The following is a 16,332-nucleotide window of genomic DNA, read 5'->3' on the forward strand; positions in this document are numbered from 1 at the left end:
CTGCAAATCCCTCTTCTTGCAAACGAGTACAAAAATTTACGCGATCAGTGATGTTTTTCTGCGACAACATGGGTTTCACTTTCTGTGTATAGGCATGCTTTCCCCATGTGGTCTTGCGCAAGTATTTACTGATAGCACTGTGAGAAATTGTTTTTCCTCTTTCTTTGTAACTGTCTGAAAAATTCAGTTTCTTAGCTACAGTTCTCGTTCCAACTCCGACTTTGTCTTTGACCCACTTTCTGACCTTGTCCTTGGTTCTTGGTGAAAACTTTGTTGGCTTTCCAGGTCGCTGAGCATCTGTGACGTCACCCTCTTGTTTTCTTGCCCACTTCCTTACAGTATTTCGAGAAACTTTACACTGTCTAGTGATTTCTTTAATGCTTAATCCTTGACTACATAAAACTTGAATTCGGTGACGAAGTAACTGTTTATCAGAACTCTATTTCAGAGTAAATTGCTAAAAAACACATGTTATATAATACATGTTAGTAACATACACATATAATACATATAAATACACACAGAGTAATTAATGTAAATCATAAACAGACACCAAGTATCACTGATATAAATAAGGCAAATAAAAATAATGCTGATTATTTCTTGTAGCCAAAATGCTAAACATTAAAAAAGTGTAAACTTAATTTCTGACCCCGGTTTTGAAGAGTAGCAATACGTCATAAACAGTGAAGAAAAAATGTGTTATTAATTGGCAAACTAAGATCACATATTAAGGAGTAATAAGGACAATTTACTTAAAAATCGTGCTAAAACTATAGTCATAATGCCAAAGGCCGTGGAAGAAGACAAGGAGACGTGGACAAGGAGAATGAAAATATCATTTTTATGTATGTTGACAAAATGGCTCCCATAAACATTTTCTGAGGTCATATCCTATCTGAAATGAGCGTTTTACGTGCAGAAAGTATAGAAAATTGGCTTAAAATTTTTGTCTACTTATCCCATAAAAACTATAGGAGAATTCTTGACAATATTTGGCCATAATGGTTGTATATCATCGTTTTAGGATAATGATAAGTTTCAAAGCAATTAAGTTAAATATTTTTTAATAGAAACAATGCTTTTGCTTTCAGTTAAAACTTTTAGTAACAATAAATAGGTTTTTTTGTTGGAATTAAAAGGTTTTATAAAAAATATTTGGGTTATAGTCCAAATTAAAAAAAATAAATAAAGGCAATTTTAGTATGTTACCAGTGGTGTTCCCAAGAGAAGGGATTGATTCCAGATTCTAATAATTTATTTAAATTTGTTAACTTGTACCTTCTTTATTTGTAGTTTGTATATAAAGACAAAAATTTTTAAATAAACTTCTTATAGTTTTAAACGTTTTTAATGTTTAAAACTACAGATTACAGAACAGCCTAACCCTCCTCCTCCCCTCATTCTTCCACAACAATAAAAAAAAAAAATACTTCTTTGAGTATTTTATAAATTTTTTATAATTTCTTTAATTAATTTAAATTATTTGAAGTAAAAATGTTTAAGTGCCTTAATGTTTTAACCATTAAATTTTGATAACTTTTTCATAATATTCTTTAAATCGCAAAGGTATACATTTTAGCATCCAACAAAAGGTGTGTATTTAATTTGGAGTGATGTTATTTTTAAAAATGGTATTTTCTAAAATAAACTTTTTTTTGCAATTTTTTAAAAATCTTTAAAACCCTGCAGGTGCATTTTAATTATTTTGAATGGTTTTCTTTTATTTACTGTAAGCAAAAGTCTTGTCAATGAAATTGTTGAGTAAAATTCAGTTGACTGCAGTGTTTGTTTTTTTTTTGCTTGTTATCAACATCCTGAACTGCTGAATGTCCTGATACACTACACTTCATTGTAATATTTTTAACTGATTAGTGTTGAGTCAGAAAATAAATCATGGCAGTTGTCATAACTAAGTTGTGGTTTTGAGGACCACAGCTATCACTCCAAGTAATATGATATTTAGCTTTAAAGATATTTTTGGCAACATCATCAAAAAAGTCCACTTGAAAGATCATTACCTGCTCTTCCCGAAGTTACTTCTGGACTCATAACACTTAATAACTATTCTATTAAATTTAATGTGTGTTATCAGTTTGTGAACATTTAGTTTTAAAAAAAGCTGTTTCAGCTTTTGGACACTGAACAATATTTTGCAGATCAAAACTAATTACTACTACATTATCCAGCTGGTTGTTATGGTCATATTTTCTTTTACATTTTTCCTGCAAAAAAACTTGATGTATCTCTTCCATGCTTTTCTTAAGTTGATTCTTTTTTTTGCTATTTCATAACCTTCAAAAGCATCACATTTTTTTTTAGTTTAAGGAAAACTAAATTAAAGTGAGATTTGAATATGGATCTAAAGTTTCCTTAACTTGTTTTTTATTTCTTGCTTACTACTGTTTTCGATATAAAGCTAATAAATCTTTTTTACATTCAAATTTGAGAATAAGTACTAAGTACTGCCTAGTGCTTAAAGATCTACATTAGGGACTATCAACTAATGGGAATAAAAATTATAAAGTGAAATAATAAAAATACTTTTTTTTATGATTTCATTTGAAACCTTCTTACTTAATATGCTTACCACTCATGTCCACTTTTAACGTAATGGTCAAAGGATTCTTTTTTCATGCACATTGTAAATAATATTTTGACTTATTTATAGTCAGTGCCGGTTTTAGCACTACCAGCGCTCTGGGCGAGATTTCTACGGTGCCGCTAGCTCAATTTAACCCCATTCAAAAAAAAGGCAAAGGGTAAAATAACCAATTAATTTCGCCCCTTTATATTCGGCGCCCCTGGGCCATCGCCCAATCAGGCCCTATCCTAACGCCGCCACTGTTTATAGTTATTATAAAAAAGGTTTTGCAGATTTCTTCATTTGCTCCAACAAATTGAACTGAAAACTGTCTTTTTAAAACACCTACTTTTGTCTGACTTTAATATTATGTATAACTTAAAATAAAAAAGTTTTACTTATATTTGTCCATATAATAGTTTAACTATTTAACAAAGTTTTTTTTTTCAGTAAGTTTCATGTTGCATTTGTACTACACTTTTAACACACAGATTTTAACACAACATACAGTATAAATTAGTTTTACATCAGATGAACGGAAATGTACTTGATGAGTCATCTACCCTTCAACTTCTAGGATCCATTGCAAAATTAGCATCTGCTAAAGTTGCATCTCTTTATCATGCTTGCCACTTTCTTGCTCCAGATGCTATTCTTTATCTCTAAAAATCTTAAACTCATCCTTGTATGGAATGCTGTTGCCATATCTGGGGTGGATCTTTCAGTGATGCCCTTTCTCTTTTAGACAAGGTGCAAAAACGCATTGTAAACATAGTTGGACCTGCCAACTTCCAACCATTATCACATAATGTTGCTTCTCTTCTCTTTCTCTCAAAAGAGCTAGCGTCTCTTGTGCCATCTACTAAAATTAATTTTTGTGTTACTTGTCATGCTATTAAGTCTCATCCTTTTACTGTGACTATTCCTAAGTGCTCTAAAAATTCTTATTTGTCCAGTTTTTTTCTTTGAAGTTTTTTAAAATTTGTTTCCTTCATCTTGTTTTCCTGATTCATATAATTTGCAATATTTTAAGTTGTCTGTCAATCGTTATCTTGCTCAATAAACTTCATCTTTTCACTTCCAGTAACTTCTAACTCTAATAGTGGTTGATTGCAGCCTTGTTAGAAGTGAAGATTTTGAAAGTTTTTATTTAATTATCATTTTAATATAATATTATAATATATAATAACTGTTGTATTCAACTAAAAGATTTATTTCTTTTAACTGTAGTTGATGTGTTTTTTTTTTAATCTATATTTATTTTCTCGTTAGTTTTTGCCGCAAACTGCAATAAATGAATTATTTATAGATAAATTTAAAATTACTTATTGCATGTTTTTTTTTTTTTTTCTATAATAGTATTTATAAAAAATCTCTCTCTCTCTCTCTCTCTCTCTCTCTCTCTCTCTTATATATATATATATATATATATATATATATATATATATATATATATATATATATATATACTCAATAAAAATTTTGTTTTATATAACTTTAGCATTTTTATAGTTGTGTTTCATAAAACATTTGTCTTCTTAGCAGGGCCGGTTTAAAACATTTTTAGGCCTGGGGCTGTAAATATAAAAGGAACTAATGCAACGGAAACCTAATAATGCGAAACGGGAACGAGACTATACTAATGAGCTTGGGAAAATTTTATTAAACATTATTATAATCTTGCTAATAAAATGACATAATCTAGGTACTAGTTAGGTACGGCTACATTCCTTTGGCCCAGACTTCCATATATATATATATATATATATATATATATATATATATATATATATATATATATATATATATATATATATATATATATTTATATATATTTCAATTCACCTCTCCAATTTCATGAAGGTCCCTACAGCCGAGGAGGCTACTTTAGTTGTGGTTACAACCCTCTCTAAACTCTATAACTCCAAAACATGAAGCTTGACAAACAAGGCCGCTGTGCGAAGAAACAAGTTGAGATAGTACTATCAGGGACGTGGAAGAACTTTCAAGACCACATATGTAGACACAAGTCTACATATGTAAACTTGAATTTACGGCATATAATCTGCTTGTGGTTATTTTGCATATAATCAGCTTGTGGTTATTTAGGCTTAATAATCTGCTGACTGATTATGCCTAAAAATTGCCTGACCCCTTCACTTTTTTAGATGGTTGATACACTGAATAAAAAAACATAAACATTGCCCCCTTTCTTAATGGGCTTGATCCACCCCTGAACCAATCCTGAAAAAATATAAAGATTTATTTATTTTTCTGACATTTCCTCTTTTATGTCTCTATCTTTGAGAAGTTTTTGTTTTAGTTTTATGGAATGATATGCTTCTGAATGATATGGAACGATATGCTTCTAAATGATATGGAATGATATGCTTCTGAATGATATGGAATGACATGCTTTTGAAAGGAGTGATAGGCTTATAGAAATAGATATTTTACTGCCCCAGCAACATGGAAAAAAAAATGTTCAGGTTGTTTTTGTAATCCAGTGACAAAATTTAGAGTACCTTTTTCTTCATTTTGTTTTGTGCTCATAAAATGCAACATTTGTAAATAATATTCTTTCTTGGTTTGAAAAATCATCAAGTTCGAAATCTAATATTACTCAAAATATACAAATGATTAATGATTAAATTTTATGCGGTAACAGATGTGAATATAAAATTAAAAATGAAACGTAAATAAAATACTATACTTATTCACAACGCCTCCCAAGCTTCCAAAAAATTAGTTTATTATATATAAATTAAGAAAACTGAGAAACATACTAAAAGAAAAATGATCTGCTTCCCTAAAAAAAAGGTCACAGGACAGAGGGCCTATAATTTTCAAAGAGCCTAAGCCCTTCAAAAAATGTGCAATCATTTTTTTAATGCGTTAACTTTAAAGATTGAAGTTTTTATTTTATTATTATTTGAAATTGTTGTAACTAAGAAATGTAACTAAGAATATTTTTTCTTCCTACTGTTTTTTTGTTGTTTTTTTTTCATTAAATTTTCTCGTAGCTTTACCACCATATGCAAAACCAATAAATGAATGACTTTAAATAAACTAAAAATTATCAATTGTGCTTTTGAACGTTTTTTTATTTATGTTTTTGTAGTGCCTAAAACTTTGTCTTATGTAAAACAAGTGATTGTTATTGTAGCATAAATATTTAAATATCAAGAAAACGAGATTGACTTGATGAATTGAGAGATGACTGTAAACTGCATGAGTGAACTGTAAACTGTAGAAGAGAAACTGTAAACTGCATGAGTGAGGAAAACATGAAGACAGGACTTCTAAAGTATTGTGTTTGATGTGAAAAACAAGGTTTAAAAAGGTTTTTTGAGCATGATGGAACACAAGGATGCAACATTGTTAAATGATGAGTCACATGTGATGGAGTTTAGGTAGAACAAGAGTTTTGTGTTTAAAAAAATTGAGTTTTTTGGATTGAACAAGACAGTAGTATTTCATATGAATAAGAGTGAATAAAAAAAGGATGAATAAGAGATTTACAGAAAATGTAATGGGGAGTAAGATGATAGGAGCATCATGATGTCTTAGAAGAGAGACCACATTCAAGATCAGCTGCTTTTTTTAAGCAAATAAAATCTCATAACTTTTTTGAATAATGCATATGATTGTCTTATATAGCAAATAGAGCCACATAAGATTATTTGGAAGATCATTGATATAGATGAGAAACAACACAGAAATGAAGATGATTCAGCGTTCATCATCCAAGGACGGAAATAATGTAAGGCAGTTTTAAATCTATGTCTATCGATAAAAAAAGAGTGTAAAACTGGCCTACAAAAACTTTCTGCTTATTTTAGATTTAAAATTGCCTAAACTTTTTAAACAAATTAAATAACGTGATATACAACCCAGATAAATTGTTTGAATGATATAAATTTTCTTAGAACAAATTACCTTTTAAAGGTTACGTTAGAATACATCATAATTACAACATAATAATTAGCAATATATCAATTAGTATTAAAAAATTAATTATTATTAACAATACAAATCTTAAAACTATATACACTCACCAATATTACCATTTATGATTTTGAGATCTTTGATGGATCCATTCTGTGCATCATGCCATGGATCTGCAGTATATACATCAATATTTTTAAAAGATTGAGGAATTTTATTTTCAATGGTATGAATGATAATTTCATTTAAATGTATAGCATAAGTGTAAACTCTATTAATTTCATACTGTGATACTTTTATAAATGACCACTGGTTCAGGGGCAGAGGCTGGGTCTTGACAGCATAATCATTATTTCCATTAACAGCTGAAGAAATGTACAAACTCCCAGAACTATCGTTATAAAACCACACTGCAAAAACTCCTGATTGCCCAGAATTTTGTCCAATAGTTAAGTGAATAACATTTTTCCAATCATTTGAATATAATCTAGGTTTTATTTTAAAAGAAATCAAGTATTCTTTCTCTATTGTTGATAATCTTGCAATCAACTTGTCTTTGTTCAACTCATGCTCATTGAGTTCTTCTACAAAATCTGAATGAAAAAATTTTAGGTGGACAGACTGAGTTATGCATAATAAAATATAATAAAAGATTTAGATATCATAATAACTAAATTATTTGATAAAATTAAAAAAAGCTAAATATTTTTACTACCTAGAAACTGTTTATTTTTTAGAAACTTATTTATTACAAGATATTAAAATTATATGCTAAATATTTATTACAAAAAAGTAGAATGCTATGCAGGTTTTTCAACATGTGGTTGGATTAGGGTTGCCATACGGTAATCTCCAAAAAAGAGGAGATTTTCCAATTTGTGGTAAACGAAAGGGGCGTCAACTTTATTTAGCAAGGTGGTAGAGTGGGTACCCCTATTATGAATCTAAAATGAAAACCATTTTTTAAAATAACATTCTTTTTGTTAATATAAACAGCTGGTTTGAAAATTAATTTAAGGACTCTTACAACTAATTAATGTAATTTTAATCATAATGCAAGTGTACAATCAAATTCAAATTTATTGAACTAGAGATAATATACATATATATATATAAAAAGAATCAATAATTCATAAAAATTTTCAATATATTTTTAAGTTTACCGTTCTGTATATTTTTTATTATATATTTTATATATTATTCTATATTAAAATATACCATTAAGTATGTCTAATTAAATATAGCATATATTTAAATATTTATATATATATTTAAATCAAAGTATAAATAAAATGTATATATATTTAAATAAAAGACTAATGAAAGATAAAAGCTGTATAATTACAAGTTACACATTAATTCTAATTTTGTATCATTTGTATCAATCTTACAAATAACTTGTATCAGTATCTCTTTCATCAAAGCTTTTATTTGTGGGAACAGAACTCTAAACAGGGGAAAATGGATCATACCAACTATACTTTTTTGTTGAGCCTATTTTTTTCAATAAATCTTTATTTGATAACAGATACTCATGGAATTCATGACATGAGTATGATTTGAAATTATATTTTACACATAGAATACTTTTAACAAGCTTTACTGATAATCTACTTTTTTCTTTTGTCCATTGGCAAGACATTAAAGAAAACAAACGTTCTACAGAGGCATTGTGGTTTGAAATACAATAAAAAAATTGCACTATTTTCAACAGTTCAGAACCACAGGACTTGTCTGTCAGGTTACTAAAATACTTGAACCAATATATATTTATATTGCTTTTTCATTTACAAATAAAATTGAGTCTTCAACCTGATCCCAAGTTGGGATACTATCCAGTTTCATCCAACTGAAAGCTTTGAACTCTTGGTATTGGAAGAATCATTTATCGAGGTACAAAATTGAGCCTTCATAGACATTAGAAAATTCAATAAATAGAGCACTAGATTTATCTCCATATCCATTATTTTTCATTTTCTTGAAAATACTTTTAACATTTAAAGGTACAAAGTTGTTACTTTTTCTGTCAGTTAAAATTTCAAGAATTTCCTCTAGGATGTAGATACTTTCAGCTAAACTGTTCTTTTCTTTTTCTAGATAAACAATTCTCTCAAGAAATACATACATTAGACTATGAACAAAAAAAAAGTCTAGCTTCATTAAAATCATCATTAAAGAAATTTCTAATAATAACAGGTACAGATTCCTGAGATTGAAAATAGGACTTCAGTGCTAGGTACATTTGTAAGACTCTATTTATACAAGGAAACAAAGACAACCACCTTGTTTTTAAGTGGTATAACAATTGCCTGTATTCTACATCTACGAAATTACAAAAGCACTTCAGCTCTTCAGTTCTTATTGTATATATTGAGAAGTAATTAAATATTTTCAAGATAATTGACTCAATTACATCAATGGAAAGTCCCTGTCCAAACCGTTTTGAATACAATTGTGCAAAACATGAGCAGGACATCCAGATCCTAACATCTTAGGGTTAAGGACATTTTTAAGAAGGCTTAACATATTATTGCCCTGACGCTTGTTGATACCTCAAAAGTTAGTGTTGGTGTTATCCCCAGCAAAGGCAATGCATTTGTTTTGTATGTTTGAGTTTTTTAAAGTGTTAATAATGTAGCCTGAGATAGTTTCAGCTGTCTCATCAGGAGTGGCTTTAATTTCAATGACCTTAGTTGTGACACCTTCTTTGTTTGGATCAAAGTACTAGATTAAAATAGGAAATATTTTGGTAGAACCATGATTACTGCCGTCGGTTGCTAATCCAAAACAGGCAATGTTTTTCAGATCCTTTATAGTTATGTCAACTGAGTGGGGAGACAACACTGACGTAATTATTGCCTCTGATTTTGTTCTGGCACAAGTGACTTCTTTAGCAATTTTTGAATCCGGATATACAGTTTTGTGCAGCTTGCTGACACAATCCATTGAATTAAAAGACTGGTGATGACTTACTGTATGAAATGCTAATGCACCTTCTGCAGCATGAACTTTTTCTTGAAGAAGATTGCCTTGTTTAGGCTGTAAAAATGACTTAATTGGCCTTGTAGATGCAACTGATTTTAAACATTTTTTGTGTTTTGTTGTGTTTAAGTGATATTCCAAATCCAGAGCACCTAAAACAAAACAATATTTAAAAAAAAACCCACATAATTTGTAAAGATGTAAAACATTTAGGCTACGGTAAAAAAAAGACTAAAATACAAACTAATAGTTATAATAAACTAAAAACAATAATTCAAAAGCTGAAAAGACCTACAATAGTTATTGTGAGATGCATTTGAAAAATAAGATCAAATTAAGAAAATTTAGGTAAGATGAATTATTTCTTACCTTTGTGAGAAACAGAAATATATGTTCCAGAAAGACAAATTTTGCATTCGGCTTCACAATCAATTTTTCCTTTCTTAAAACTAGAAAACTTTTCTTGAAGGACGTCATTAAAAGTGCAGCTATACTTTTTCTTTTTTAGGTTATGGTTTAGACTTGACATTAAAATTAATTAAGTGATGTTTGACATATCGCGAGGTTAGAATTATTTTGTTCTATCTCCACAAATCAAAAAATTTGAGTTAGATAAATTTTTTTTCTTTTTATAGTTAAAATATTTATTTTTTACTACCAAATCAGTAAAAAATAAATTATTTCTTAATATACTATATATATATTTGCAGGTTGTTAAAATCAAAATGGCAGCCGCGGTAGATTGTTTTGTTGAAAAATTACAACAAAACGTTGAAAGTAATATATGTATATATATATATATATATATATATATATATATATATATATATATATATAATGTTTTTTTTCATAGATCATAGTTATTACATTTGAACTTTCTTATATATATATTGTTCATGGTTTGGGTATTATGTTGCATTCTTCTATTCGTTTATATACATATATTAAAAACAACTATCTAAGCGTTTTTCAACCTCCTGTTTTATTACAAAAATCGTATATAAATACAAAGTTATAATTCCCATGACAATTATAAAATAACAATAGTCATTAAAAACATAAAAGGATGCGTGACTTTCATCACGTTTATCTACGTGACTTTTACCACGTATACATAATAATTTTAATTCACCAACTTTAATAGAACATATTATTGTTATTTGTTTATTATTATGTATATATATATTTTTTTTTTTTAGAAACTGATCTGACTGTTCTTGGATATTCTAATGGTGCACTTGTAATAGAATCAGCTAGTCGTCTGCCCCCACATGGAGGCCAAACTAGGAAACGAAAGTCAGCACCTAAAACTTGGATACAGAATGTGAGAAAGCAGTTGAGACAATCTGGTCAAGCTTATAAAAATAGAAAAGGAGAAAATGTTCCATGCAAGTCTGTAACCACAAGAAAAGACTGTTTAAATTCTTGTAAATTTAAATGTAGACAACATATCAGTGATGAAGAACGAGCACATATATTTTCTGATTTTTGGTCTATGGATGATACCCAAAAAAAGCATTTCTACAGTAGAACTACTGAACGACTCCAGAAGAAACGTCATCGAACAATCAATCAAAATTCCCGAAAATCATATTCATTTTATTACAGCTTTTTTGTTGGTGATTTGCAAACTCGAGTTTGTAAAGAATTTTACCTCACTACTTTAAATATAAATAGTAGAAGAGTTTATTATCATCATGAAAACAAGAATGATGCTACTGGAAGCCCAGCCTTTTCAAAATGGGGGAAATACACCAAAAAGGTTATTGATCAAAGATCAAAACAAAGTGTTAAAGATCATATCAATGAATTTCCTCGTGTACCATCACACTACTGTCGTAAAAGAACAAAAAAAGAGTATTTTGAAGCTTTTTTAAATCTTAATAAAATGTATGAACTTTACTCTACCTATTGCAAAGAAAAGAATATTGCCCCTGTTAAGAAGCATATGTATAGATTCATATTTGAGCATGACTTTAACATCGAGTTTCAAAAGTCAAAAACTGATTTATGTGATACATGTTATGAATACCATAACGTAGTAAATCCAACTGAGGAGCAAACCCAAAAATTTTCCAAACATGTAATGTTGAAAAATGAAAATTGAGCAGAACGTGAAAAAGACCGCAAACTTAAGGATAAAAATGTAGCTGTAGTATGCATTGACCTTAAAAATGTATTAAGTTTACCAAAATCAATCATAGGAGCATTTTTTTACAAACGTAATCTCTCAGCTTATAATTTAACTGGGCATTGCTCCCTAAATAAAAAAGGTTATTGTATGCTTTGGCATGAAGACATTTCAGGTCGTGCAGGAAATGACCTTGCAAGTAGTGTAACATGCTTGCTAGAGAAGATAATTGCTGACCACCCAGATGTTAATAAACTCATACTATGGTTTGATTCCTGCGTGCCTCAAAATAGAAATAGTCACATGTCCATTGCCTTACGTGAGTTTTTGATACGTTACCCAAAAATCAGGGTAATAGAGCAAAAGTTCTGTAAATCAGGGCATTCTAGTATACAAGAAGTTGACAATATACATAGTCAAATTGATAGAGCACTAGCTCCTCTTGAAATATTTAGTCCATTTGGTTTAATCAGAGCAATTGCTAATATTCAAAAGAGAAATCCTTTTTCTGTCTTTTTTTGGATTTTAGGCATTTTTCAGCTATTGCAGGCTATTTTAATTATAACCTTGTTCCCTATACCCAAATAAAGCATTTGGTTTAGAGGGCAGAGTTTTCAGATCATATATACTACAGAAAGTCATTTGCTGATGTTTGTTCAGAAGTACGAATTAAGCGTCTTCCTAACAATCCACGATCTTCATTAGCTGTGGCAATACCTCTTGCAGTTGTACCAATGGCTTCTGTCTTAAACCAGTGTGCGAAAATTTCTAATGATAAAGCTAAGGACCTTCAAAGTATGTTCAAGTATATGCCTGCTGTAGACATAACATTTTATAATAGTATTTTAAAATAATTTATTTGAATGTCAAAATATTTATGTTTTATGTTTATGTTATGGTGTTAAATGGGCTTCTTATTGAAATTGTTGTTTTTAATGAATTAACCAGATGTGCTTACCTTGCTGAATTTAATCTTTGGAATTCAATTCACTGTGAAATGTATTTTGGATAATATGTTCTTGGAGCTTATTTCAACCAAAGTTTTATTTTTCTGTAAAAATCTTGGTACATACTTTAGATAATTAAACTTTATAAATATTGCATTTATAAAGTTTTTTTACTAGTTAAAGTAAGATTTTAATCCAATAAAACAGAGATATGTCAAACAGTTCTTTACCTTGCTACTATATACAATATATATACAAAATACTAATTTGTATTATATTTTTATATAAAAAATGAAAATAGAACACAATAATATTGTATTTTATAAAATAAGTGTGTATTATATTGTTCTATTTCCAAATCAGGGTGTGGTAATTCAGATACCTGCACATTATATCTTTTGAAGTATTTACTTTTAAACTGTGGTAGCAAGTATGGGAAATTAATATGAATTTATTATCTAATTTGTTTACGTCTTTTATGTTTAAGTGGTCTACAGGTCCTTTTTAAAACTTTGAATTTGATTTTCTCAGTTCGGAAAAACATGGAGTTAGATCAAAATAATTCTAACCTCGCGATATTTTATCTTCGTGTTTACGAGTTTGGAGGCGCGCGCGATTTATAATAATATGTAAAAGAGAAAAAAGAGTACTTGTTGTTTGAGCATTTTCAATATATCCGTAAAACAGTGCGTTTTATTTTAGTTCGCCTTTTTATACTAAAATTTTTTGCATTTAATAAAAGATGTTGCACTTAATAATTTTTCTATATATTCTCGAAAAGTTCTATATATACTCGAAATTTAGGAATTTGAAAGGTTTTTTGATAGAAACTTTTAAAAGGAGGAGATTTACCTTTTTTTCTGAAATCCTCCGGAGACTTCTTTTTGGCTTCAAAATCCGGAGATCTTCGGGTAAATCCGGAGATATGGTAACCCTAGGTTGGATGCTATGCTGGATTTATTACAGAAGTTGTATTCTATGCTTTATTTATCATAAGGAGTTTAATGCTGTGCTGGATTTATTACAAGAAGTTGAATGCTATACTGGATTTATTGCAAGGAGTTGGATGCTAAGTTGGATTTATTACAAGAATTTGGATGCTATGCTGGATTTATTACAAGAAGTGGGATGCTATTCTGGGTTAATTACAGAAGTTGAATGCTGGATTTGTTACAAGAAGTTGTATGCTATGCTAGATTTATAACAGAAGTTAGATGTTATGCTGGATTTATTACAGAAGTTGAATGCTATGCTGGCTTTATAACAAGAAGTTGGATGCTAAGTTGGATTTATTACAAGAAGTTGGATGCTAAGTTGGATTTGTTACAAGAACTTGGATGCTATGCTGGGTTTATTATCGAATTTGAATGCTATGCTGGATTGATTACAGAAGTTGTATGCTGGATTTATTACAAGAAGTTGTATGCTATGCTAGATTTATAACAGAAGTTGGATGTTATGCTGGATTTATTACAGAAGTTGAATGCTATGCTGGATTTATTACAAGAAGTTGGATGCTATGCTGGATTTATTACAAAAAGTTGCAGGCTATGCTGGATTAATTACAAGAAGATGCTATGCTAGATGCTATGCTAGATTTATTACAAGAGGTTGAATTCTATGTTTTATTTATTACAAAAAGTTAGATGCTAGATTTTTTTGAAGTAAATTTTGGAAGCTCTTAAATGTTTTAATAAGGTTATAAAAATTGTTAGCAATATTCTTTAAAAAAATGTTTTCTATTTGATCATATCAAATATTATGTCTATAAATGCAAATTATTTTAACATTTATTTTTTCATACAACTTTTAACAAAAAAATTTGATTTAAATTTAAGACTCAACAACTTGAATATAAATTTACAATATTGTATTAGAAATAATATTCAAAAAGTTCTGCAAAAATATTGAACAAAAACTTTATTTATTTTTTAATTTTTTAAGAAACTAATGTATTTTTTAAACAAATGAAAAGCTTACTATTATATCCATTAATAATTGTAAATTCTTTAATAAAACCATTTTGGACAGAATGCCAGGGATCTGCTGCATACACTCGAACATTTCTGAAAGATTGAGGATAAGTATTTACTATGCTAAAAATAATTGTTCCATTTAGAAGCAAAAATAATGTATAAACTCCATTAACTTGAGTTTGTGATAATCGTATGCTTGACCACACATTCAGTGGTAGTATCTGGGGAGGCATATAAAAGTCACCATTTCCACCAATTGCAGTAGAAATAATCAAATATCCATCATTGCGATACCATATACTAGGACATCTTTCCCCATATTGGCCATAATTTCCCGAGGTAGTTAAATGAATAACATTTCCTGATGTGCTTGGATATGACTCAGGTTTAAGTTTAAAGGAAATTGAAAATGTTTTTTCTAACCATGGCAATGTTGTTATCATGTTATTAAATACCAACAGACGATCTTTGACTTGGTCTAAAAAATCTATTAAAAAATTTTTCAATTGTAATTTTAAAATTAAAACTTTAGTTTTTAAATACAGTATGTATGAGTATGTGAGTATGCAGCCCTCAGAATTATGGTCAGCATTTGGCAATGCCGACCTAAAATTGTTTGAGATCGGCAAAATATCCCTGATCTTGTTTCTATGTTTATGGCAACCCCTTTGTGTCAAATATTTTTTTCGACCTGATGCCGACCTCAAATTTTTTCCAAATCTGAGGGTTAAGTATGTGTAGAAGTATGTCGACAAATTATTTAATTGATATTATTACACAACATAAGCAATATTATTCAATATTATTTTAATTCATTTTTATCATCATTTTGCTTGTTTACATTATTTATTATACAATAAAATTATATAATGAACAATATAAGCAAGCAAACTGGTGACAAAAAAAAAATTAAAAAAAAAAAAATTCAAATTTAAAACAATTAAACTAAAAAAACAAGTACTGTATGCAAATTTTAAAAAAGAATGTAAAAAAAAAAAAAAAAAAAAAAACAGAGAATAAGAAAATGGAGCAATAAAAGTAAATTTAAAAGATATATAACAAACTCAGGGGCGGATTCAGCATTTTTTGTTATTTGAGATAACTAACTTTCATACATGGTGCGAACTCCAAACTTTTATATGTTTATACTTATGTCAAATAAGGATGCTTTGCAAGAAATTGGGATTATTGGAGCCTGGAAACAAAAAAAACCCTAAAATATATGACGCTTCTGCCCCAAACATGAGAGCAACAAGTTAATAAAATGTTTTATTATGCTCAACTAAATTAATATTCATTGATAATTTTTAAATTTCCTAAAAAAATCTTTTAGCTTTAAAAAATTATGAACATGTAAAATTTAAACCCCCCTCAACTTGAGAGGGTTACAAACTTTTTGTGGTCATAATTTTTGAATTCTAAGAGATTATTCAAATTTAAAATCTCACATTTAGTGACAAATTTTTAGGGCTTTTATTGTCCCCAGGCTCTAAACATTGCAGCTTTATGTGAAGTATCTTTATTTGATTTAACTATAAACATAAAAATGTTTGGAGTTTGCTCTGTCTGGAAGTTATCTCAAACACCACAAAATGCTAGATCCACCCCTGAAACTTAAAATGAAATATGGATAAAAATAATAAAAACATATAATGAAGCATGAAGAAAATATGTAAGTAAAGAATATTAAAAGTATAAATAATTTTATATACACTTATACTTCATTATATGTATTAAAATATCAATAAATATTTAAAATATATA

General features: G+C 28.8%; 1 protein-coding gene across 3 annotated transcripts in view; it reads right to left on the bottom strand.

The window, feature by feature from the left end:
• LOC105843664 (uncharacterized) overlaps positions 1-16,332 on the bottom strand; it is an 84,094-nt gene that overhangs the window by 17,149 nt on the left and 50,613 nt on the right. For all 3 annotated transcript variants that reach the window (XM_065805456.1, XM_065805455.1, XM_065805457.1), the window contains exons 5-6: positions 14,573-15,055; positions 6,643-7,125 (exon numbers count right to left, since the gene is read on the bottom strand). In XM_065805456.1, the coding sequence (XP_065661528.1) occupies positions 6,643-7,125; positions 14,573-15,055 (966 nt within the window). The remainder of the gene's footprint in view (positions 1-6,642; positions 7,126-14,572; positions 15,056-16,332) is intronic.

This window comes from Hydra vulgaris, chromosome 09 (genome assembly GCF_038396675.1).
Source record: "Hydra vulgaris chromosome 09, alternate assembly HydraT2T_AEP".
NCBI classification, from domain to species: Eukaryota; Metazoa; Cnidaria; class Hydrozoa; order Anthoathecata; family Hydridae; genus Hydra; species Hydra vulgaris.